Source organism: Arvicola amphibius, chromosome 1 (assembly GCF_903992535.2).
Source record: "Arvicola amphibius chromosome 1, mArvAmp1.2, whole genome shotgun sequence".
Taxonomy (NCBI): domain Eukaryota; kingdom Metazoa; phylum Chordata; class Mammalia; order Rodentia; family Cricetidae; genus Arvicola; species Arvicola amphibius.
The window spans coordinates 112737781-112761530 of record NC_052047.1 but is presented as its reverse complement, the minus strand read 5'-3'; the positions used below and the strand labels follow the sequence as shown (position 1 = coordinate 112761530).

General features: G+C 42.1%; 1 protein-coding gene across 1 annotated transcript in view; it reads right to left on the bottom strand.

Annotated features, from left to right (window-relative positions):
* Ctr9 (CTR9 homolog, Paf1/RNA polymerase II complex component) overlaps positions 1–23026 on the bottom strand; it is a 28191-nt gene extending 5165 nt beyond the window's left edge. Inside the window, 23 exon segments of the mRNA XM_038345232.2 lie at positions 13–148; positions 601–672; positions 1385–1530; positions 1645–1740; positions 1742–1757; positions 3567–3720; positions 3857–3944; positions 4023–4208; positions 5042–5130; positions 6494–6677; positions 6775–6903; positions 6991–7080; positions 7197–7433; positions 7542–7649; positions 9858–9965; positions 12289–12437; positions 15400–15489; positions 16810–16906; positions 16908–16928; positions 17380–17417; positions 17420–17624; positions 21517–21615; positions 22812–23026. Coding sequence (XP_038201160.1) covers positions 13–148; positions 601–672; positions 1385–1530; positions 1645–1740; positions 1742–1757; positions 3567–3720; positions 3857–3944; positions 4023–4208; positions 5042–5130; positions 6494–6677; positions 6775–6903; positions 6991–7080; positions 7197–7433; positions 7542–7649; positions 9858–9965; positions 12289–12437; positions 15400–15489; positions 16810–16906; positions 16908–16928; positions 17380–17417; positions 17420–17624; positions 21517–21615; positions 22812–22856 — 2583 coding nt within the window. The 5' untranslated portion in view covers positions 22857–23026.
* Between the last annotated feature and the right edge of the window lie 724 nt (positions 23027–23750).

Genomic DNA, 23750 nt, shown 5'->3' with positions numbered 1-23750 from the left:
GTGTGCACACACCTGCTCTTTGAGAAGCTTCTGTCTTAAGAGTTCCTTCTCCTGCTCCTGCTTGGCCCGCAGCTCCCGTTCTTCCTCATCCTGCTTGCGTGCTCGGGCCACATGATACTGGGCCTGGCTCAGTAAGTCGGAGCACTGCCTAACATTTCAAATGCAGAGAAATAGCATCACAGTTAGGACACCTGCTTACTTAAACCCATGCCCATGCTATCAACTGTGCTAAGTTCCCCAACTTAGAATTCCTGTCTTGATTCAATGACACAAGGTGTGTAAAGCAAAGAAGTATTTCTCAGCTGGGGGTGGTGGCCCAGGCCTGTACTTCAGTCCTCGGAGGATCCTGAGTTCTAGTCGGCCTGCAGAGCAAGACTCTGCCACAAAAGGACAACAGAAAGAAAAGGATTTTCCTACAACCTAAGTACTAATACTCCATCAGTTTCCTCCAAGTCTGAAAGGTGCTATGGGGAGGGACTCCCCAAGGAGAGGGAACAAGTGACCCGAGAAGGCCAGGAACCACCGTGTTATGGCAACACTCTCCTGATCCACACCAAAACAACCACTTCCCCCAAAGCCACTTGTGTAAACAGGCATTACCTGGCTTCAGAGGCAGCAAGAGCCAAATCGAATCTCATTTTATCTCCTACTTTACTCAAGTAACTGAAGTATCTAAAAGGAAAAGAGAAGATATTTCACTAACCTTATCATTAATACCCTCAAGGTTTAATAAACAGAAGTCCATCAAGGAAGGCAAAAATATATTGAATATTATCAGTAAACAAACAGGTAGTAACAGTAAATTTACTAAGTATCAGCACCGTGGGTGGAGCTTAGGTCAGGACAGCACTCACACTTCAGATGAGGTAAGAAATGTTAACAGAGATGAGCATAAGTATAGCTGACCAATCATAGATGTGGGGTTCTCATTTTAGCACACACTGAACTGCTAAGTCCTACAAGGTTAAACACATTTGAACTGCGCTGAATAAATCTGGTAAACAGTAAGTGATAAGATCTTAATCCTAGCTTATGAAAACCAATATTCCATAAAGACACCAGCACAAGTGGAGACTAAATAGTTCACATGTGTAAAATGCTGGCTCATACTGCCGAGAGGTTAATGGGAAGTCTAGGGCAAGCCCGCAGCTAGCCAGTTAGGTCTCGGATCAGGCTTCCAGAGCCCAGCGTGGCAGCACTCTGCTTGGAGCTGGGCGCCACCACATGGTAGCTGTGAGCTTTCCCTACACGAACCTGTGCTAGAACCCCAATGCCTGCTTTCCACCAACGGTTATTTTTTGAGGGAAGTCAATTTTTTTGTGTCTTTTGAGATAGTTTCAAGAAAGCAAACCACTTAAAAGCCTTTCTTCTTCACAATTCTTACCGGTGTGCGAGCTCCAGCTCTTTCACAGCATTAAGGACTTCCTTCAGGTTACTTTTCTCATCTTTTAGGACAGAGGTAGCTAATCTTTGCAAGACCAAGGCCACATTAAACATAAGAACTGTGTCACTGGGCGCCACATGTCTGGCCTGTAAGCAGAAAACAAAGCAAATAACTTCTTACGACTGAACAGCACAAAAGGGATGTTAACATGTAGGAAGCAGGCAGCAGTTCAGGGGCGTGGGCGGGCAGAGTCCTGTCACCTTCAGCAGAGTTTGCTTGCACTCCTGTAACTTGCCGCACTTGAAGAGGGCCCGGGCCAGGTAGAGCACGACTTCAGTGTTCTGGTGCTTATAGAAACTTCCTGAGGCAGTTTCTCATACTACAGAATGGGAATGGTAGTTAGAGACAGCTGGGTAGAAGTCGATTTTCATGCTGTCAGATTTCAAAGCAGTTTTAAGACTCTGAAAAGACACTCCACTCTGGTTAATTTCAGAGAATAATCGGGACTTGACTACTGACATTTGCCAGTATACATTTTTACAACATAAAAATCTTACCACAGAAAAACTAGATTCAAAGTAGTTTTTTCACTTGAAATTTGTACCAATGCAGAATGGAAGGGTAAAGAGACTAGGTCTGTCTGTCTGTCTGCCTCGCCTTCAGCATCCTTTCTTCTGTCTTTAGGACAAAATCTAGAATCCACCTGCCCAGCACTAGGACAAGTTACATCCTGGCTCCTGTGCATGACATCCTTTAACATCGTCCTCTTGAGACCTGTGCAAACTAGTGGCAATGAGCAGAGGAAGCTATTTTCTTAACTTCAGTTCATTTGCTACTCAGACTAACAAATGAATGGCATGTACCTCAAATGTATGGCAGAGGTGGCTACAGAGGCCAGAAGAGGATGTCAGGTATCCTGACCTATCACTTGCTGCCTTACCTCCTTGAGCTGGGACTTCTCATGGAACACACACACACACACTGCCCCAGTGACCCTCCCGTCTAGCTCCGACAGCAGTGAGATTACAAACAGGCATGGTCAGATTTTACATGGGTATCTGAAATTTTAGGTCCTCACAACTATGCAACAAGCGCTCCCACCAAGTCATCTCTCAAGCCCCCAGAGCTAATTTTTATTTAAACGTGACACTTTTTAACCACAAGCATACAACCTGGTACAGGCAACTGACAAAGTAATTACATGGGAAATGGTAAGACAGTTTTCCTAGGAATATCCCTGATGACTAAGTTGCATTTCTAGAAGCAGTGTTGTTATTCTGCAGATTGGGATGGTTATCACCAGCACCCATTGTCGCGTGGTTCATAACAGCTTATAGCTCCAGCTCCAGGAGATCAATGCCTTTTCTCTGGCCTCTTCAGGCACACACACACACACACACACACACACACACACACACACACACACGGCATACTTTCATATAACACACACACAAGTAAAAGTAAATCTTAAAAGGTAAATCATTTAAACTGGGTAGTTGTGGTGCACAACTTTAAACCCAGTACTCTCAGGCGGAGGCAAGTGGATCTGAGTTCAAGGACAGTCTGGTTTACAAAGTGATCCAGGACAGCCAGGGATACAAAGAGAAACCCTATCTCAAAAAACAAACCAAACCAAACCAACCAAACCAACCAACCAACCAACCAACCAACCAACCAAAAAAGATAAACCATTTAAATTGAGGGCAGTTGTATGAGCTATAATCCCATGTACTTGGAGGCTGAAGTGGGAGGACTCTTAATAAAGGCACTTAACAGATCAGCTAGGGCACTATAGAGAGACTGTTAACAATAAAACAACAAAACAAACAAACCATTAACAATAAAATCACTTAACATTTCTGAAACTGGACTCACTTCAGGAACTGAAGAATAAACAATAAACCCTGCTGTTTAGTGGACACTTGTTCTTCATGTTAGTGCCTAGTTCTTTTCATATTAGATCCTCACAAAATCCTGAGGTTGAAAGACCCCCACACTTTACAGAGAGGGAAATGGTCAAAGAGGACATTTTCTGGCGTGCACTCCTGGCACTGGGACTCACATCTACCTGGTTTTGTCATTACATGGTTACGAACCTCTGAACAGACAGTATCAGAGGAGATCTCTCTCAAAAGTCCATGACTGGCCCATATGACATGCAAACATCTGAAGAGGCAAAGACTTTACCATCTGAACGGCGCTGATGTACTGCTTCTGCTCCACGTAGATGTGTGCTAAGTTCAGCCACACATCACTGATATCTGCTGTTGCTTCTCTCACTTGGGCAAACACATCACGAGCTTCACGGAAGTATCCTTTGTGAGCCAAACTGCCTCCTAAAGTTACACAAAGGCTGACATTGACAATGTCCTAACCTCTGCCAAAACAACTAAAAGTCCAATAGTAAAACAGCTGTACTGATCCCCCAAAGCACTAATTTCAGCAATCACCATGAACCAAGGCTTCAGTTACCTATGCCATTGGCAGCATACAGGTTCTTGGCATCATTTCTGAGGACTTGTTTGTAGATGGCCAGGGCACGGTCTTGATGGCGCTTTTCCTATAAGAAAGAGGAATTACTGGAAAATTCAACAAGGACACCGATAGCAATCTTGCTGAAGGAGACAAAGGGGATTACCTTTTCTCGGTCTCGGGTTGGCTGGTGCAAAGTCTGGAGCCACACATTGCCAAGGGCCAGCATAGAGTAAGTGTCACTCTGTGTGGCTGGCTGCTTTAATATCCTCTCAAACTTCTTCTGGCCTGGGCCCCATTCTTGTTTTGCCAGATGGAGGTTACCAATCAAAGACCAGGCATCCGGGTGATCCTATGTAAACATAAAGAAGTAAACTTTCCAATCTGGGATCTGAGAAGCCAGTTGTCTTACAATAGCTAACAGCTGAAGATGTTTACAGCTACACTACCATCGTGGTTTTCAGACCGTGAGTTCAGACCGACCAGTGAGTTTCAAGAGCAATTTAGTGCCATATCAGCATACAAAGTGCAACAGAATGGAAAGAAGTAAAAACAACAGTGTACTGCCAGGCAGTAGGAGCAGATAGCAACTTGTAAACCCGTCTTTCAGGCTCCAGGCTGCAGTGTGCAGTCTCCTCTTCCTGGGAGCCACAATCAGAACTGAAATCACCTACGGAATGTAAGACACTGACTCTGGAAACATCTCGGCAGGCCACTGGGCTGAGTGCAGGTGAAAGGCCAGGACACACACAAGGAAGGGAAAAATAAGAGGGAGATAGTTCTATATATTAAAAAAAGGTGCTGATTATAACATGATTAATTATACAAACTATCATACTCTTTTTAAAAAAAATGTTTGTTTGTTTATTTATTTATTTATTTATTTTGTATACAGTGTTAGTTTCCATGTCTGCCTACATGCCAGAAGAAGGCATCAGATCTCATTACAGATGGCTGTGAGCCACCATGTGGTTGCTGAAAATTGAACTCAGGATCTCTGGAAGAACAGCCAGTGTTCTTAACCTCTGAGCCATCTCTCCAGCCCTATTATACTCTTTAAAGTCTTCAACAAGTAAAACAAACAAAACCAAAACAAGCCATTAAACACAGATGCCATGGATTAGAAACATCACAGCCATTACACAGACAGACTGATTTTGCAGGTAAAAGGTGAACACCACCAACCTGATTGATCTGAAGGGCTTCCTTAAACCAATCTGAAGCTTCATAGAAGTTTCCTTTATCTCTGGCCATGGCTCCTAGGCGCAGATAGCCTGAAAGTACACATTTAATTCATCTTCACTATCTCAGGTCTAAAGGGGTCCTAACACCAAAGTCTCCCTTTCGGAAAAGTCATGCTTTGTGACTACTTTCAGACAAGAGAAAAGCCTCATATATGAAGACACATGGCACTGTAGCTAGGCAAAAGAGAAACTGCACCAATAGATCAATCTTTTTTTTCTTTTTCTCTTTTGAGACAGGGTCTTACTCTGTACCTCTAGATGGCCCTCTGGAGTGCTGGGAGTAAAAATGTGTGCACCACACCTGGCCAGGACCTCTGTGCACACAAACACTGATGCCCTGTCCAGCTGTTCTCTGAAACGGCTGCTTGGTCACCACCAGTATGGGCATCAAGTAGTGGATGATCCACACACTGGGCTGGGTGGAGCAGACCAGCCTAAGGTTTCATCACAACACCCAGAATGGTGCACTCTTTGACCTCAGGAGTTATTTACGGAATTTTCATATAGTATTTTGAGAGCAGACTCAAGTGTAGGCAAATGAAACTATGGAGAGTGGAACCTTGGAAAAGAGAGAACTGCTACAAAGCATATATAGGTTAACTTAAAATGTAAGTAATTTACAGTGCCTGCTGTAAAAACTCAAATTAAGGACATTTTAGTAATAACTGTTTCAAGAAGAAAACTACTGTCTTACTATCACACAATGTAAAAATGTTGGTGCAAAGTTAAAGCAGGTAACTTACAAACTACGCCCATTATAAACACTCCAGGGGCCGGGCGGTGGTGGCGCACGCCTTTAATCCCAGCACTCGGGAGGCAGAGGCAGGCGGATCTCTGTGAGTTCGAGACCAGCCTGGTCTACAAGAGCTAGTTCCAGGACAGGCTCCAAAGCCACAGAGAAACCCTGCCTCGAAAAACCAAAAAAAAAAAAAAAAAAAAAAAAAAACAAACAAACAAAAAAACACTCCAGGGGCTGCAGCCAGCTCACCGGGCAGAGGCACAACCTGCCACTGACACAGCTCAAGAGGCTGCTGCGCATTCTTTTATTTTCCAGTAAATGAAACTGCACTTTGCTTTATTCCACTTTTTGAGACAGGACCTCATACGCGGCCACAGCAGGTCTCAAACCTGCTAAGTAGGAGAGCTGGCCTTAAATCCCTGATGCTCCTGCCTCTGCCTCCTAAGCACCAGTACTACAGATGAGAACTACCCCCTCAGGCTGCATCTTTTTTTAAGGAGACAAATTTGCCTTAGAGAAAAAAGAGTATTAGACCTCTTTAAAAAAAAAAAAAGTTATTATTGATTTTAACAAATACTTTCTTTCCTAAATAAGTTTTTCTGTTACTAAGAGAATTAGGAATTTTATCACACAAAAGAAGCTTAAAATTCTTACAGTCAACGTAGTTAGGATGCTCTCGTAAAATGTTTTTGTACAGTTTCTCTGCTTCGTGGAATTCACACATGGCCTCGTAGAGCCTGGCTAAATTGTAGGACGTGGTAACGGAGATGGCGTTGTAGTAGTGTTCATCATGCTCGGCCTCGGCCTTTGCACGGTCCAGTGATGCCAGGAAGTATTTCTGTGAGGTAGAAAATGCATTGTTATTAGATATGGCTGAGCAAACTGCCTGCAGCCTGGTCAAGCATAGAGAAAAAGGAACGTTTCTGTTTTCCCACCTTTGCTTCTCCGAGGTTCCCAAGTCTAAAATGGAGGGCTCCGACATTATTCAGGATCTCAGGGGGGACATCGGCCTGCACCTTCTCCTGCAGGATGCGAGTGGCTGTTCCATAGGCTGAGAGGGCACCCTGTATTTTTACAGTGGACAGAGTAAGGTTTACTCACAGAACAAAGAGAAACACATAATTTAGGGTGCGAAAAGTCGACATCAATACCTGTATATCAGTCTGTTCTAAGATCTGAGCCAATTCAATCCAAGCTTCCACATCATCAGGATACTGTTCTGTGACCTTCTTCAAATGGCCCTAGGATAAATGAGATCATTAAAATAACGCTGTCAAAGTTAAAAAACAAAGAAACCATGGCTACTATAATCTGCTCATACTTCTGAGGCTCAGGGTAGCTAAGGTTTACAACATACCTTGGCTATGTCTCGTTTCTCCTGATCTTCTGAAGCAGCATAGAGAGAGCCAAGAATTTTCATAGTTTCGTAATTGTTGGGGTAAGCTTTCAAAACTTTCTCAAAGCACTGAGATGCATTCTCTTTGTCACCTCGATAAATATACATTTGTCCCAAACCAAAAAATGGAAGTACAAAGGAGGATGACGCAAACTGAGTGGCTTGATAGTAGTACTGGAAGGCTTGGTCGTAGTCTTCCTGGTAAACGAGAGTGAAACAGGACAAGTGACAGGTGCAAAGTGGCCAGAAAACTGAGATCCCGTAACTAAAAGGACTAAATATTTAGAAAGGTGCTAATGGTCTTACCTGCACATGGAATGACCGAGCCAGCTGGTAGCAGCTCTCTGCCTGCATAGCCTCCACCTCTGTGTTGTGGAATGCATGGAGAGCCAGGTGCTGCACTTTACTATAATCCTGAAGTTGATGGCCAGAAAAATTAATTGATTGATGTCAGAAGATTACTTGAATAGTGGTTTATTTTAACTGGTAACATTTCATTAGCCATAAGGTATATTTTCATCTTCTCCCTAAGTAGTTAAACTTCAGCACTGTAACAATTATAACCTAATGCTTAATGAATAATCAGTATGCTTCCATAACTGCAAGAAGTAAAGCATCAAACAGGATTGATGCAGTATTAGGTCTGAGTTATTAGCTCGCCCTCAATTTACTCATCAAGAAAATAGTCACAGGATAGAGACAGCTCAGCTGGTAAGAGTTATGCAGTCATGGGGACATGAGTGCAGGTCCATCTCAAAAAACGAGGTGCGAGGGACTAAAGAAATGACTCAGTGGGGCTGGAGGGATGGCTCAGCAGTTAAAGAGCACTGAGTTCGATTCCCAGCAAACATATGGTGGCTCACAACCATCCATAATGAGATCTGGTGCCCTCTTCTGGCCTGCACGCATAGCTGCAGGCAGATCACTATATACATAAATAGATCTTAAAAAAAAAAGAAAAGAAAAGAAAATGAAATGACTCAGCAATCAAGAGAACTTGCTGCTCTTGCAGAGGACCCAGGTTAGGTTTCCAACACCCACATGGTGGCTTACAACCTTTTCTAACTCCAGTTACAGGGGATCCAATGCCCTCCTCTGATCTCCTTGGGCACCAAAAACCATGTGGTGCACATGCATACATGCAGGCAAAACATTCATAAACACAAAAGATAAAAATAAATAAAATCTGCAAAAAAAGGGTAAAGGGTTATAGAGGAAGATATCTGACACCAGACTCTTGCCTCCACACAACTCTGTGTACTCACATGCACATGTTCATGTGCACACACATGCACACACACAAGGAAGGGAGGAAGGGAGAGAGAGAGGGAGGGAGGAGAGAGGAAAGATGGACAGATCAGACTACTTCCCTCATAGGGTAGATGTGACCATTACAGAACTAAGTACTTTTTTTTTTTTTTTTTTTTTTTTTTTTTTTTTGTTTTTCGAGACACTAAGTACTTTTAACAATGCTTGGGATTCAGTAAGCACTGAGTACCCAAGTAACAACAGGAACAGTACCATTGCTCATGTTAATAAAGTTGATACATTTTGTCAACTTTTACCTAAATTGTTACACAAGTATTTTAAAGTTCATAGTAAGTTTAGTCCCCGATTCCAATAAGGCAGGTTAAACTTTACTGTTTCTTGTGTAAAGATTTTGTCATCAGTGAGTAAGAGAGACATTTCCTTCAGCAGTATTCCTCTGGTAAGCTGCCCATAAGCTTGTAAGCAACCCCTCACCCAAGTTGCTACGAGCAATACTAATTAGACTCACCAAACATAAGACAAAAAAATCATAGGGACTAATTGGAAAGAGGAAGGGACAGCAGGAGGGGATGAGAGGGAAATGGAGGTATCTGATCAAGGCATATTATATACATATATGAACATGTCAAGTAAAACCCATTATGTATGATTAATATATGCTGATTAATATATGCTAACAAAAACTTTAAAAATGAAAAACTTTTAGCAGTAGTATCCTGGATTTGGTATGCTAAGAAATCTAAAATACTGCTGCTTCCACAAAATTGTTGGAATTAATAGGCGGGATTAACAGGTAAAAATGAAGAGACTCTGGTGCGTATCAACAATTATAGCCAAATTCTATGAAGCAAATGCGCCCCTAACTGGGCCTAACACAACACCTGTTGTAGTCTACATGCTGTGTCCCGACTTCTCCAAAGGCTAAGGGTCTCTTCAGCCTCTGCCTTTCCTCTTTCAACTACCCAGTGACACCCAGTCTAACACAAGAAGAGCTTCTGCACTGGGGTAAATCCCCCCCCCCCCCCTGCCACTTTATCACATCCTTATTTCTCTATGAGCAGAGGCTTTATGTTCACATTTATATGAGCTCACATGCCTGTTTCTTTGAGTGCAGAAAGCAGTCTTACTTATCTTACATCTGATCACAGGCTGCACACAGTGCAAAGTGCCAATACATAATTAAGTCAGAGAATGAATAAATGTGTGCTCATCTCTGGGCAACTAATACAAGCTCTAATTTGGGAATAAAAAAACCAAAATGACATTTTCAAATTTCTTCCCAAGTAAAACAAAACTCACGTACTCACTATACTCAAAAAATCAGATTTAAAAATCAAATAAATGATTTTTTACCTTCTTGAAGAAAAAGTGGTTTGCCAAGTGGTTCAGTACCATAGGGTTGCTAGGGTCAATAGTATAGGCTCTGGAAAGAAGCTGCACACCATTTTTGATTGAATCAGCCTAAAAGAAAACAATGTGAGAATGGAGTGAAAGCATCTTGTAACTAGCACTGTCCAGCTTGCTCTAGCTTCAAGAAACAAGGTCCCACGCCCACAGTTCAACACCACAGGACAGTTTGCTATTCTTCATCAAGGATGTGAAGTTCCATATAAGGAAGTCCCAAATTGTTACAATTTAGTTTTTTTTAACAATGTATGTTTGGTGTCAGTCTTAATAACTTATGCTCACTCTGAGGCAAAGAATGGAAACATATTTTAAATACATTAATTTTTATTGCTATGTATGAGCATTCTGTCTGCATATGTGACTAACTTGTGTCTGCAGTGACTGTGGAGGCCGGATGAAGGAATCGATTTTCTGGAGCTGTAGTTATAGACAGTTGTGAGCTATAATAAGGGTGCTGGGAACTAAACTCAGGTCTTCTGTAGGAACAGCATGTGTTCTTAACTGCTGAGCTATCTCTCCAGCCCCCTTTTATGATTTTTACACGTTCATTTGTGATGAAATCCCCACCTGAATCTCAGTATTTGATTGTGTGTGAGCATGGGGGTGTGCACCCCTTCTCTTTCTTCTGTGGTTCTTGCTTAAGGCTGTCTGATTAGTAGTCCTGCCGCAGCTGTCTTCTTTATATGGTGCCATTTTACCGTGCTAATGGAACACAACTTCCTTCCTTTATGACACAGGGTCTCACCATTTATCTCTGGCTGGCCTGGAACCTTCTCTGTCTACCAAACTGGCCCAAGACTCACAGGTCTGCCTGCCTCTGTGTCCTGAGTGCTAGGATTGAAAGTGTGACTCACCATGTCTGGCCTCAGAACAGGTTTTGTTGTCTGTGAGACCTTCTGTTTTTGGAAGAAAAGCTCCCTTCCCCTTTTACAATCCCAGGAGATAAATCATGATTGAGCTAAACTAGTCAAGATAGTCTATTCTCTTTCTCTAGAGATTAGCTAAGGCAGAAATTCTTACCAGGAACAATGTCTGTTTTTGCCATCACTACTGTGGAGATGGTACTGACATTTAGTGGGTGAAGGAGCAGAGGTTGGTAAACATTCCACAACAGAGGAGACACTTACTCACATAAAGAATCCTGCAGCTCAACTGTCTACAGCGCTGACACTGAGAAACACTGGCAACCACTTGGAGAATCAAATAGAGAGGTGGGACAGGAACCACCCTCATGTATCAGTCAGAACTTCTGAGAGAAAGCCTTAGAGGAAAGCCTCTTGCTTCCTTCCCTCCTGCGAGACTAAAGGAATAACCTGGGGCTGCAACAACCATCTTAGAACTATTAAGTGACAGATACAGGGAAAAGTCACACATTAAGGAGGAGCTGACATAAAGTTATTGAAAATCTCTGAGTCTGGTCATAGCCAGAACCTGGAAACAACCAAAATGCCCCTTGACCGAAGAATGGATAAGGAAAATATGGTACATTTACAAAATGAATTACTACACAGAAGAAAAAAATAACGACATCTTGAATTTTGCAGGAAAATGGATGGAGCTAGAAAACATCGTTTTGAGTGAGGTAACCCAGACACAGAAAGACAATTATCACATGTACTCACTCATATGTGGTTTTTAAACATAAAGCAAAGAAAGCCAGCCTACAAATCACAATACCAGAGAACTTAGACAACAATGAAGACACTAAGAGAGACTTACATAGATCTAATCTACAGGAAAGTAGAAAAAGACAACATCTCCTGAGTAAACTGGGAGCATGGGGACCTTGGGGGAGGGTTGAAGGGAAGGGGAGAGGCAGGAAGGGGAGCAGAGAAAAATGTAGAGCTCAATAAAGATTAAAAAAAAATCTTTGAGTCTGATGACATTGTGGTATCAAATTTGAGACCTTAGACACTGGTTTAGTAAAATATAAAAATGTTAATGTTTAAGTTGAGTGCAGGTTTCTTACTTTGTAAGATGCATTCCAGACAGATTGATAAGCCTGCAATCTTTCATCTGAAATTCTAAACTTCAAAGAACTAAATCTATTTTTGACGGGTGTAGGAGCGTGTGTGTGTGTGTGTGTGTGTGTGTGTGTGTGTGTGTGTGTGTGTGTGTTTGTGTGTCACATGTACACATGTGCTGATCATAAAGCAAAATCATGTGGCAGGGACACCTTACCTAAGCTGTGAGGCTATCTTCATATAGCTATGCCGTAGAAATGTGCTTACTTTGGGGATGATGCCTGCAGCAAGGCACATTTCCTTATCTATAACCTGAAATCTTGATTTCGAAAGCATAACTTGTTCTAGCAGTCCTAGATAAAGGACAGCAGGCCCAACAAACCCAGAGCTAGAGACTATCTTTCCTCCCATACCTCTTTATTGTTGAGTTCTAGAACAGCCAGTCCAACCAGTGCTCCCACACACTTAGAGTTGAGTTCCAGCGCTCTGCTGAATGCTAGTCGAGCTTTCTCCAGTTTGTTAAGTTTGACAAAGCAATGGCCCATTCCTAAACGAACTTCAGCTAAAAAATAAGTAAAACCAAGTCATTTGTCTTGTCAACCTAGGGCACTTTAAGAGTTCAATTTCCAGCATCTGGACTCCTTAAGAACTGTTGGGCTACCACACACTTGATTTCACTAGTAGTTAGACCATACCATTCCAATCCTTCTTTCCTCTTATGGGTACCACTCTTACCATACAGCAGAATAATTAATACTGGCATTCTTCCTATCATGTAGCACCCACTGCAGTAAACCAACACCATAATATTTAAAGTTTATATGTATACATATGCGCGCGCACACACACACATCCACACAGACAGTGAACACATATATACACTGGTGCATTCATGAATAACCCCAGTATTTAAATAGAGAATAAAAAACCCATCAAGACCTTCAAGCTGTGTCTGAGTACATATAGCTGCCGTCCTTCACTTCTGAGCTATGCTGATACACCTATCTTATTTCAAGATCATAACGGAGCACACATGTCTCTCCCTAAGGCAACACTACACTGGGCATGGGATCCAGTCTCATCTATTTGAAGACATCAGATAGTACTGCCTGTTATTTTTCCTGCATTATAATATTTTTCCTTTCTGGACCATTCTCAGCCATATTCAAACATTCCACCATCTTATAGAAATATTTCTTCTTCCATTCCAGCTAATTCCTGTTCTTCCTGACAACAGACTCCTCAACTGATGAAACACTTGCTGCCTCTAGTTCTTTGCTGACATTTCCTCTGGCATCCACTCTAGTGAGGTGCATGCCTACCATTCCAGTAAAACTTTTGATCAAGATCACTAGTGATTTGTACTCTGCTAAATCCACCATCAATTCCGCCTGTTTCACTGGCCTAACCATAGAATGCAACACAGTCCATCACCTTCCCCTTGGGAAATGTTTCACATTCAAGGACTGAGTTGTTTCTTATCTCTGGCCACTCCTTAGTCTGCTTTTCTGAGTCTTCCACTTTCCTAACCTCTATACTTTAGAGCAGCTGTACTCAACTCCTTTGGGAGTCAAAAGACCCTTTCACAGGGGCTGCCAAGGCCAGCAGACAGCACACACATTTACATTATATAACTCACAACAGTAGCAAACTTACAGCTATGAAGCTGCAAAGAAAATAATTTTATGGTTGGAGGTCACCACAACATGAGGAACTGTATTAAAGGGTCACAGCATTAGGAAGGTTGAGAACCACTGCTTGAGTGTGCCAGGGCCCTCTTTCCTGCCTACACTTACTCCCCTTGTGTCTTCATGCACTCTCCAGGCTTTTGCACCATCAACATATTGGTGACTTCCAAGCCAATCTGTTCAGTACAGACTTCTTTTATGAACTATGAGACAAAATCCTGTCTTCTTGTGACTCAGATATTTAACCTTTCAAGTCTAAAACTAGTTTCTCTTGGACTGTTTGCCAAGTGTACTAAAATGTAACTCCACTCTTAAAACTGATTCTTGTTTTTTGCTTCAATCAGCTCTCCTTTTTAATGATTTTTTTTAAAAAAGATTTATTTATTAATTATGTATACAGGGTTTCTTCCTGCATGTATCCCCGCAGGCCAGAAGAGGGCACCAGATCTCATTACAGATGGTTGTGAGCCACCATGTGGTTGCTGGGAACTGAACTCAGAACCTCTGGAAAAGCAGTCAGTGCTCTTAACCTCTGAGCCATCTCTCCAGCCCAGCTCTCCTTTCAAAATACTAGAATGTAACCACATGTACCACCCACTGTTACCACCCTAGCTGTGAGCTTTAATAGTCTGTAATGTGCACAAATGTGCACAGGAGCCTTCTCCCAAGTCCACAATACCTCTGGTCCTTGCCTAGCTGCCCCACATCCTACTTGAGTCTGCATCTAGTTCAACAGTACTCTTAAACATAAGTCAGATCACACCATTCTTCTGCCCATAGCCCTCCAAGGCTTCTCATCTCTGTCAAAAGCTTGAAGTCTCCAATATAATCTCAGATGCTCAACATGAAAAGCACTGGGCAGCATATATGAGCTCACTTCTTACTACTTCCCATCCATCTCCACTCTGGATACACTGGCATCCACAGTATTTCTCACAGCCTGCTCTGCTCTTCCTGGGATGATAGTCTCCCATCTATCTGTATTGTCTCATAGCCTTATTTTGTTTCAAGTTCTCAAGTCTCACCAATACCTTTCACAGTATCTACGTTTCTCATTTAACTCACTGGAATGTAAATTAAATGAGAGGGCAGGAACTTTTGTCTTTGGGTTTACTGCTGCATTTTCTGCATAGAACAGTTCCTGGCACATAGCTGATATACAACAAAAATATACTAAATGGAAAATATTTGGGAAGAAAAGTAGCACAGGTCAAAAATATGATACAATCTTGCTATACAAGTTTTTTTTTTGGTTGTTGTTTGATTTTGAGACAGGGTTTCTCTGTGTAGACAGCCGTAGCTTGTCCTGGAACTCACTTCATAGACCAGGCTGGGCCTCAAACTCAGAGATCTGTTTCCTCTGCCTCTTTAGTGCTGGGATTAAAGGTGTGCAATGCCACTGCCCAGCCAGGTTTTAAATAAAATGAAACATCAAGAAAAGAAAGAATCTTGTGTGTGTGTTGGGGGTGGGGCATAAGGTTGACACTGGGTGTCTTCCTCGATCCTTCTCTATTTGTCTATGCAGAGTCTCTCAATGAAACCAGAGCTCACCAATTCTGGTGAATGTAGCTAGCTGGCTTGTGCTAGCATCCCATTTCCGCCTCCTGAGGTTGGGATTACAGAATGGCTACCACACCTGCCTGGTTTTTTCCGCGGGAGCAGGAGATACAAATTTCAGGCCTTAATCTTAGGCAACAAGTACTTTTTTCACTGAGCTAGTTCCCCAACAAATAACCTTGATTCTGTCCTACATTACTCGTAAAATATCTTTTTATATTAACTTTCAACATTTTAAGTTGGGTCACTAACAGCTTACAATTAAAAAATTTCCCTTACCTGGACATCCTGGGTTAGTACGCAATGCTTTTTTATAGTAGGCAAGAGCTCCTCTATAATCCTTCTTGTTAAATGAAATGCAAGCTTTCCCTGTGGTGATTTAAACATACAAAAAAACACTATCAATTAACGAACACAAATCTGTTTTACACCTATTTATATCTCAGTAAGAAATACTTTAAAGTAGTGAAGTAACATATTAAATATGTTTTCCATAGGCTGTGCATTAATTTAGTTCTAAAACTCTTTATGTAAAATAACAATATAAATAGCTAGCTTGTAGTTACCTATGAAAAGATTATTTGTTGACTCTTTGGAAACAAACAATAACTTAGTCTACTTTGCTTTTGATTGCTGTGATAAACACCAGGACCAAAACAACTAGGGGAGGAAAGGGCTTATTTTAGCTTACAGTTTAGTCTATCATGAAGGGAAGTTAAGGCAGGAACTCCAAGTGATGTGGCAGTCCTTTCTCTGTGCTGTGATTACCATTAATGAATAAAGAAACTGCTTTGGACCTATAGCAAGGCAGAACTTAGGCAGGCAGGGAAAAGCTTAGGCTGAATGCTGGGAGAAAGGAGGGCGGAGTCAGAGACAAGTCATGGAGCCACTGCCAGAGTCAGACATGCCGAAACTTCAGCAGGTAAGTCACTGTCACGTGGCAATATACAGATTAATAAAAATGGGTTAAATTAATTTAAGAATTATTCAATAAGAAGCTAGAGCTAATGGGCCAAGCAGTGATTTAATTAATGCAGTTTCTGTGTGATTATTTCGGGTCTAAGCTAGCTGGGTGGCCGTAAACCAACAAGCAGCCCTTCTTGCAACATCCAAGGAGAAGTCTGGAAGCAGAAACTAAAGCACGGGCCAAGGAGGAATGCGGCTTATTGGCTTGTTTCTCCCAACTTGTTCAGCCAGCTTTCTTTTACCACGCAAAACTACCCACCCATGGGGTGGCACTGCTCCAGTGGGCTGGATGCTCCTCTGTCAATTATCAATCAAGAAAATGCCCTACAGACTTCCCTACAGGCAATCTGATAGAGATTCCTTTTCCCATTTGACTCTATCTTGTGTCAAATTGATAAAACATTAACTAGGACTCTGTATAGACAAACACACACACACACACACACACACACACAAGCTTATTATATTCACATAATATATATGCATATATGTAACATACATATATTACAATATATAAAACCATGCACTATTTTATAGTATATATATAAACAAAAGCTCTGACAAATTCTGATCAACTAGATTCCTACTATATATATAAACATATACATACATTATAATTTAATATATATAAAACACACACACACACACACCACACACACACCAAAGCTCTGGCAAACGCTAACCAACTAGAGATTCCTCAGGTCCCTGCTGAGAGGCACTCACCAAGAAGGGCTGGAATATGGTTTGGAGACTGGTTAAGTACGAAATGAAACTGTGCGTCAGCTTGATCCATTTTGTCACCTTCGAGTAGACAGAAGCAAGGCTCTTCCCAACAAATGGTTCTGTAATAGGCAGACTTTACTAGGACCAGAGACAAATTTACCAAAAGCATGCAAAACCAAATGCCAGCAAGAACAAAGGGTAGAAGCATAGCATCCTCTCTTAATGGTCAGTGTAGCTACCATGAAGACTCTAAGCACAAATGAGAAGCTTACCCTGAGATGCAAATCTGTACTGATAACAATGACAATACAAAGGTCACGATTCTTAAAATCTGCTTGAAACTCACCTAAGAACACTGGGATTATGGATTCAACAGGTACATATATACTAATCTGTCCAGATTTAACAGTAATAAGGACTACTACCAATTCTGATTTTAATAAAAACCTTCTTTTTTACTATACAAAAACATTATTTTAGCAAAAATTCTTTTTATAAGAATCTGCTACATACATATTTTGCTTTCATGTGGTATTTGGGGCTCTTATAAATTCAGATAAATTTGAGTACCTGATCATACATAATAATTTTATCAGCCATTGTATACACAAGGTTGCCTGTGTAATAAGGTCCTTCTTATTGTCTTTGTTCTTTTCTTTCCGAGCTTGTTGCACATAGTAGGCTGCCAATGTATCCAAGCAAGTCATCTGGTCTTTCTCATGGTCTCGATAGTCCAAGTTGCCAATCTATTCCGTGCTGCTTCCAGCAACTTACGAACTCTTTCCGTTTTCCTTCCCTTGCTTGTAGTACTCCAGCTAAAGGCAAAGGATGAAATTAATTACCACTGAACATGTGTCCACTACAAAACTACGCAAAGTATTTACAGAACCTTTATTTGTAATAGCAAAAATTGGGAAGCAACTATTAATTAACAAGTCAATAAACCAGCTGTGTATATCTCTGTGAGAAAAGGAGTAAGCCACTAATAGCTACCACAACATAGATAAAATCAATAATTTATGCTCAAGCCTGTCCACCACAGGATACATACTGTGTGATTCCACTTCCTTAAGACTCTAAAAATACTTAGCAACAAACATGCTAGTTTGGGCTGGAGACGGCTCAGGGGTTTAAGAGCCTGGCAGCTCTTCCAGGTCCTGAGTGGAGGCTGGAAACAGAAGGGCTGGGGAAGAACAGTGGAGAGAAGTCTGGGGCGATGGTCACATTCACTGCTGTCACAGGTACACAACCAGACTTAATACCAAATGGCACAGTTCACACAAAGTTATTTATCACAGGCCACTAGACTTGAATAATGCTATTAAAACTGAAAACCACAAAAGATATTTCTGCTTCTCATCTAGTAATAGTTTAACAACCCCAGCACTGAGGAAACAGACAGTTGGATCCTGGAGCTTTTTGGCTAGTCACTCTAACTGAAATGGGAGTTCCACGGTTAGTGAGACTATCTCAAAAACAATGTGGAGCCAGATGTGGTGGCTCACCATATTTAATCCCAGCATCTGAGAGGTAGGGGCAGATGGATCTCTATTAGTTTGAGGCCAGCCTGGTAGTACTATATCAGTCAGGGCTATGTGAAACTTGTCTCCAAAACAAAAAAAAGAAACAAACAGAAAATGTACACAGCCAATGTTGTACCTCTGGCCACGTGTTATACATCCACCTCGACATACAACACACTCACACACCATACATACTACCCTCACCCTCACGGTAAAGAATAAATAGAATCCTAGCTAGGGATATAAATTGCCTAAGCATGCTACAAGAGACTTCTCTAAAACCAACTTGAGCTCTGGTTTTAGTACTACCAGTAACTTTGGGACAGATGAGTAACCTCCCTAGGCATCTATTTCATGGAGCTACATGCCATTAATAACAAAGTTCGACCAATTAATAACAAGATTAATGGCTTAATCTCTAGGTGACAGAAAAACTTGACTCTTCTAGCCAAAAGGCAATGTCTGTCAGTAATGCTACTTCTTTGTGTATCCACAGGAGAATGGAAGACACTTTTTATTGTTTTTTATTTGAAAACCAGTCTCAATATGTAGACTAGGAGTAGCTTCAAACATGTAATCCTCCTGCTTCAGAACCCTGAAACAACCTGCTTTTAGAAAGTAGGTCTACTGCACCCCACTGGGAAGAACTCTTTGAGCAGATGTCCTCAGGAAATGAAAGCACAGACAGACAGAAATAACTATGATAAATTACGGTCTGCACAGCAAAGGAGTCAACAGAGTGAAGGAGATGGCTTACACAAAATCTTGCCAGTCTAACAACAGAGAATTCATCTCGAGAATACATAAAGAACTCAACAACCACAAACAAACACAAGAATAAGTAAGCCACTCAATAAACAAGCTATACTGTGACAGATACTTTCCAAAGGGAAATAGAAAGTACATAGAAAATGTTCGGCATCTTTAGCCACCAGAAAGTGTATAGGAAAAGTACACTGTGAGCTGGGCACAGTAGCACAACCTACAATCCCAGCACTTGGGAGGTGAGGAAGAAAAATAATGAGTTCAAAGCCAGCAGAATAGCAGGTTTTAGGCCAGCCTGGCCTATATGAGATTCTGTCTCAAATAACAACAGCATTACCCTAGACAACAACAGCAAACAAACCAAAGGATGGAAGATGTTAAGAGCACTTGCTGCTCTATAGGGGACCTGGGTTTGGTTGCCAGCAAACTGAATGGCAACTAACAACTGTTCAATACCTCCAGTTCTACAGGGTCCTCTGAAGGCATCAGGCACACATGTGGTACACAAGCATACATGCAGGCAAAGCATCATACCATACAATATGAATAAATCTTTAAAAACAAACAAAACCTCCAAAAAATAAAAAATTAAATTTTAAAATTATATATGGAGATACTATTTCACCCTAGTTAAAATAGCTATATTCAACAACAACAACATTAGCAAGAACCATCTATACCACTTCTAGTCCTATCCCAAAGGTAATAAAGTAGCATATATAAACACTACCTGCACATCCAAAAAAAGTAATTTATTTATTTTTATTTCATGTGGATTGGTGTTTTGCTTGTATGTATATTTGTGTGAGGATACCAGTTCTCTTGGAACTGGAGTTACAGACAGTTGTAAGCTGCCATGTGGGTGCTGGAAATTGAACCCAGATCCTCTGGAAGAGCAGCCAGTGCTCTTAACTGCTGAGCCATCCCTCCGGTTCCTGGTACATCCATTTTTAGTGTGGCACTAACACAACAGCCAAGCTATGGAATCAGCCTAGGTGTCTATCAATAGATGAATGGTAGATATACCATCCATAAGACAGTGTTATCTGGCCCATTCAGAATGAATCATGTCATATTCAGGAAAATGAATGGAACGAGAGGCCATATAAAAGGTTAAGCATTGTACTGATTTTTTTTGTATGTGAAGCTGGAATTGAGAAGAGAAAAAGAAGAGGATAACCTCAAAGTAATGGATTATTAGAAGGGCAAGGGAAGTGAAGAGGGTTGTTAGGAGGATGGTAGATATGACCAACATACAACATATTCATATATGGAAATGTCTCAGAGAAATCCATTAACATGCATACTAATGCACTATGTAATTTTTAAATGAATACCTGAAAGACTGAGGAAGAAGACTAAAACTTCAAGGCCAGTCCTGGTCAACTTAGTGAGACTCTATCTCAAAATAAAAGGTAAAAATAAGGCTGGGGATATAGCTTAGTAGATGAGTGTTTGCCTAGCATTTGCAAGGACCTAGGTTCAATTCCCAAGATACTTAAAAAAATACGCCCAATTCCAAACTTATTTTTCTGACCATCAAGGTAATATGAGGAACTTCTTACACATCATTATATGAAAGCCACTTGAGCTTCCAGTTTAGGAATGGTGAGTACAAGAGTTATCTCACTACTTCTCATGAAAAGGAAACATGGTGCTAGGGAGCAGAGTCTAAAGTTCTGAAAGGCTTTTCAGCTTGGATTTCGTTAAGAATTCCCGGGAACATTCATATTATGGAGGCAGCAACAGATGTGACCAAAAAAACAAACGAACATAAGACTGAGATAAACTTCACTCCTATGCATTAGCTTGGAGCCTAGTCACTTTCGAGATGTTTTAGAAGCTACGGAAAACAATGCTTACACAGTCTTTCTATCTATACATAAGCTAAGCTTCCCCGAATCACCATTAAGTAATTAAAACCTTGATGGAGAGAACTATTTACCTTAAACGAATCTTGACTTATTAACACATATTAATTTACCAGTGGAGTCGGGCAGTGGTGGTGCAGCCTTTAATCCCAGCTCTCGGGAGGCAGCTAGGTGAACCTCTGAGAGTTCAAGGCCAACCTGGTCTACAGAGCAAGTTCCAGGAGCCCCCAAAGTTACAGAGAAACCCTGTCTTGAACAACAACAACAACAAAAACAAACTCCCAAAAAACAAAACAAAAAAATATTTACCAGTGGAGCTGTTCTTAGGGCTGTATAACTTTCCATCGTTTTCTGTAGACCAGGTTGGCCTCTGCTTCCCCAGTGCTGGGATTAGGGCTGTATGCCACCATGCCTGGCAACACTGATTTTCAGGCAGATCATTTCATCATGTACAACTGATCTGATTTAATCATGTGGGCTATTACTGTACATGAAAACCAAAATCACATATTCCCAATCAACAAATAATATGCTATATGAATACTGACCGCCAAAGCAATCCATATGTGCAGTTGTGTGTGTTCCTGTTTCAAAATACTGATAACTTCATCTCCCTCCGGTAACTGATCGAAGTCAAGTTCAATGACCTAAAACACAAAATAAATGTTTTATCTCCTTTCTTAAAATTCACGATTTTTTGAATGTTCACCAGTATGCACTTTACAAAGGGTGTCTATTCACTTTTGGTGGGGTGTACTAATACATGTTCATATTTAGGGACCACATGGCAAATAGGTTGTAGTCTGATTTGGTGAAAGCACAGAGAAGCAGACAAACCCTGTTAGCTGTCCTCTCATCACTGAACTATAAAATTCCCAACTACTTGCTTATTCAAAAACAAAATGAAACCTTGTATAACCTATAATCCAATAAAGTGCTGATGCCGTAGGTCTGGGATCTAGAGAAACACGACCCCAGAAGCCAGGCAAAGTTGAATGTCAACACAAGTCACGGAGGCAGCGTTGTGTGTCATATACGTGCCTGAAATGCAGACACCAAAAACAAGAAGAAAAGTGTTCCGGATAATATATATATAGCTATATATATATATATATATATATATATATATATATATATATATATATATATATATATATATATATAAATGAGATACATATATATCATAACCATGTATGTTATATATAATATATATCATATCCATATATGTTATATATCATATATCATATCCATATATATATATCCATATATATCATATATATATCCCAAGACTACCGGATTTTAGAAATAGATTCTACCTCGATCAAAAATTAAAGTGTGCAATATTCAGTGAAGCTTTATTCGGACAAACCGCACATCACCCACGGTGGAGAGTGGGTCATGGCCACCCAGCACTCGGAGCGGCTAAATCTCGGGCCCCTTATCTCGCAGAGCGAGCTGTGTAACAGTGTGCCTAGATAGTCTCTTCTTCGAAGGCTCTAAGAGCGACCTCTGAGATCCCCAGGGAGGTTAAAAAAAAAAAAAAAGGTTGCGAGTTTGAGCAGCAGGTAGATGCCCGGGGGCATCGAGCGCCCTCTGCAATCGGTGAGGTTTACCCGGCGCTCACACCCCTGCCCCCGGAATTAGGAAGACAGCCGAGTCGAGGACTGTCAACAAGGAGAAGCTGCAGGCGAACTTTCCCGAAGTCCTTGCAGCCAGAAAGGCGAACAGGTGAACAGAGCCTCGGTCGGGGAGCTCTCCGCTCAGAAGCCAAGCGGAGCAAAGTCGGCGCTGGGATCGTCCAAGTTCACAGCCCTCCCTCCCCCGCTCAACACTCGGCACCCACCTCGTCAGTATCCCGGAGGGGAATCTCGATGGACCCCCGCGACATGGCGAGCTCGGGAAGAGGGCGCTCCTCACTCGGCCGCTCGGCAGCTCGCTGTCCTGGCTTCCAGCCGTGGAGAGGTAACCGCACCTCACAGCCCACCGAGCCGCCTAAGCTCCGGCTTCTCCCTCTCTGTCGGCCGCTGAAACAACGAGCCTCTGACTGCGAGCGACCACTTCCGGAGGCCCCGCCCCCTGTCCCGGAAGCACTATCGGGAGGGCGTGTCCCGCGCGAGCTCCGCCCCGCGGCTCTGGCGGGTTCCGCTCTGTAAAGACTGATCTTTCTGAGGTTGGGGGCGTCGGTCGCAGGTGACCCGAACGCGTTCGGGAGCCCGGCGTCAGCCCGAGAGTGGCCCGAACGGAGGACTGCACAGGCCCGCGCCCAAGGGAGAAGAGCGCGGAAGGCAAAGCCACGCCCCGCGGCGGGGAAGGGCCTCTGATGACGAACTAGCACCTGGGCGGGCCCTCGCCGGGACCCCCTAAGTTTCTCGGGGGGCAGCTCAATCACATATCAGTGCTACAGTCGTTTCGTCTTTCTGCAGCCCGTTTGTGCAAGTCACACTGGTGATATCTTTGTGACTAGTTTAAACAGACATGCTCGGTGAATTCCGAAGTTATGGTGATAAAGCACTAATTATTTTTATTTGTTGCATTAGTTATTTTTGTATGGGGACACGCGACCGAATGTCTGGCGGATGGCGGTCAGGAGACACCTTGTGGGAGTCAGTTTTCTCTTCCTACTCTGTCAGTCCTGGGGATCGAACTCAGGTCGTCAGGGTTGGTGCCAGGCAGCTTTACCTGCTGGGCCATATTGCCGGCCCTATTTTATTTTTATGAGACAGGGTCTCACTCTGTACTCCAGGCTGACCTGAAACCCCTGTCTGAGCCTTCTGATTGCTGC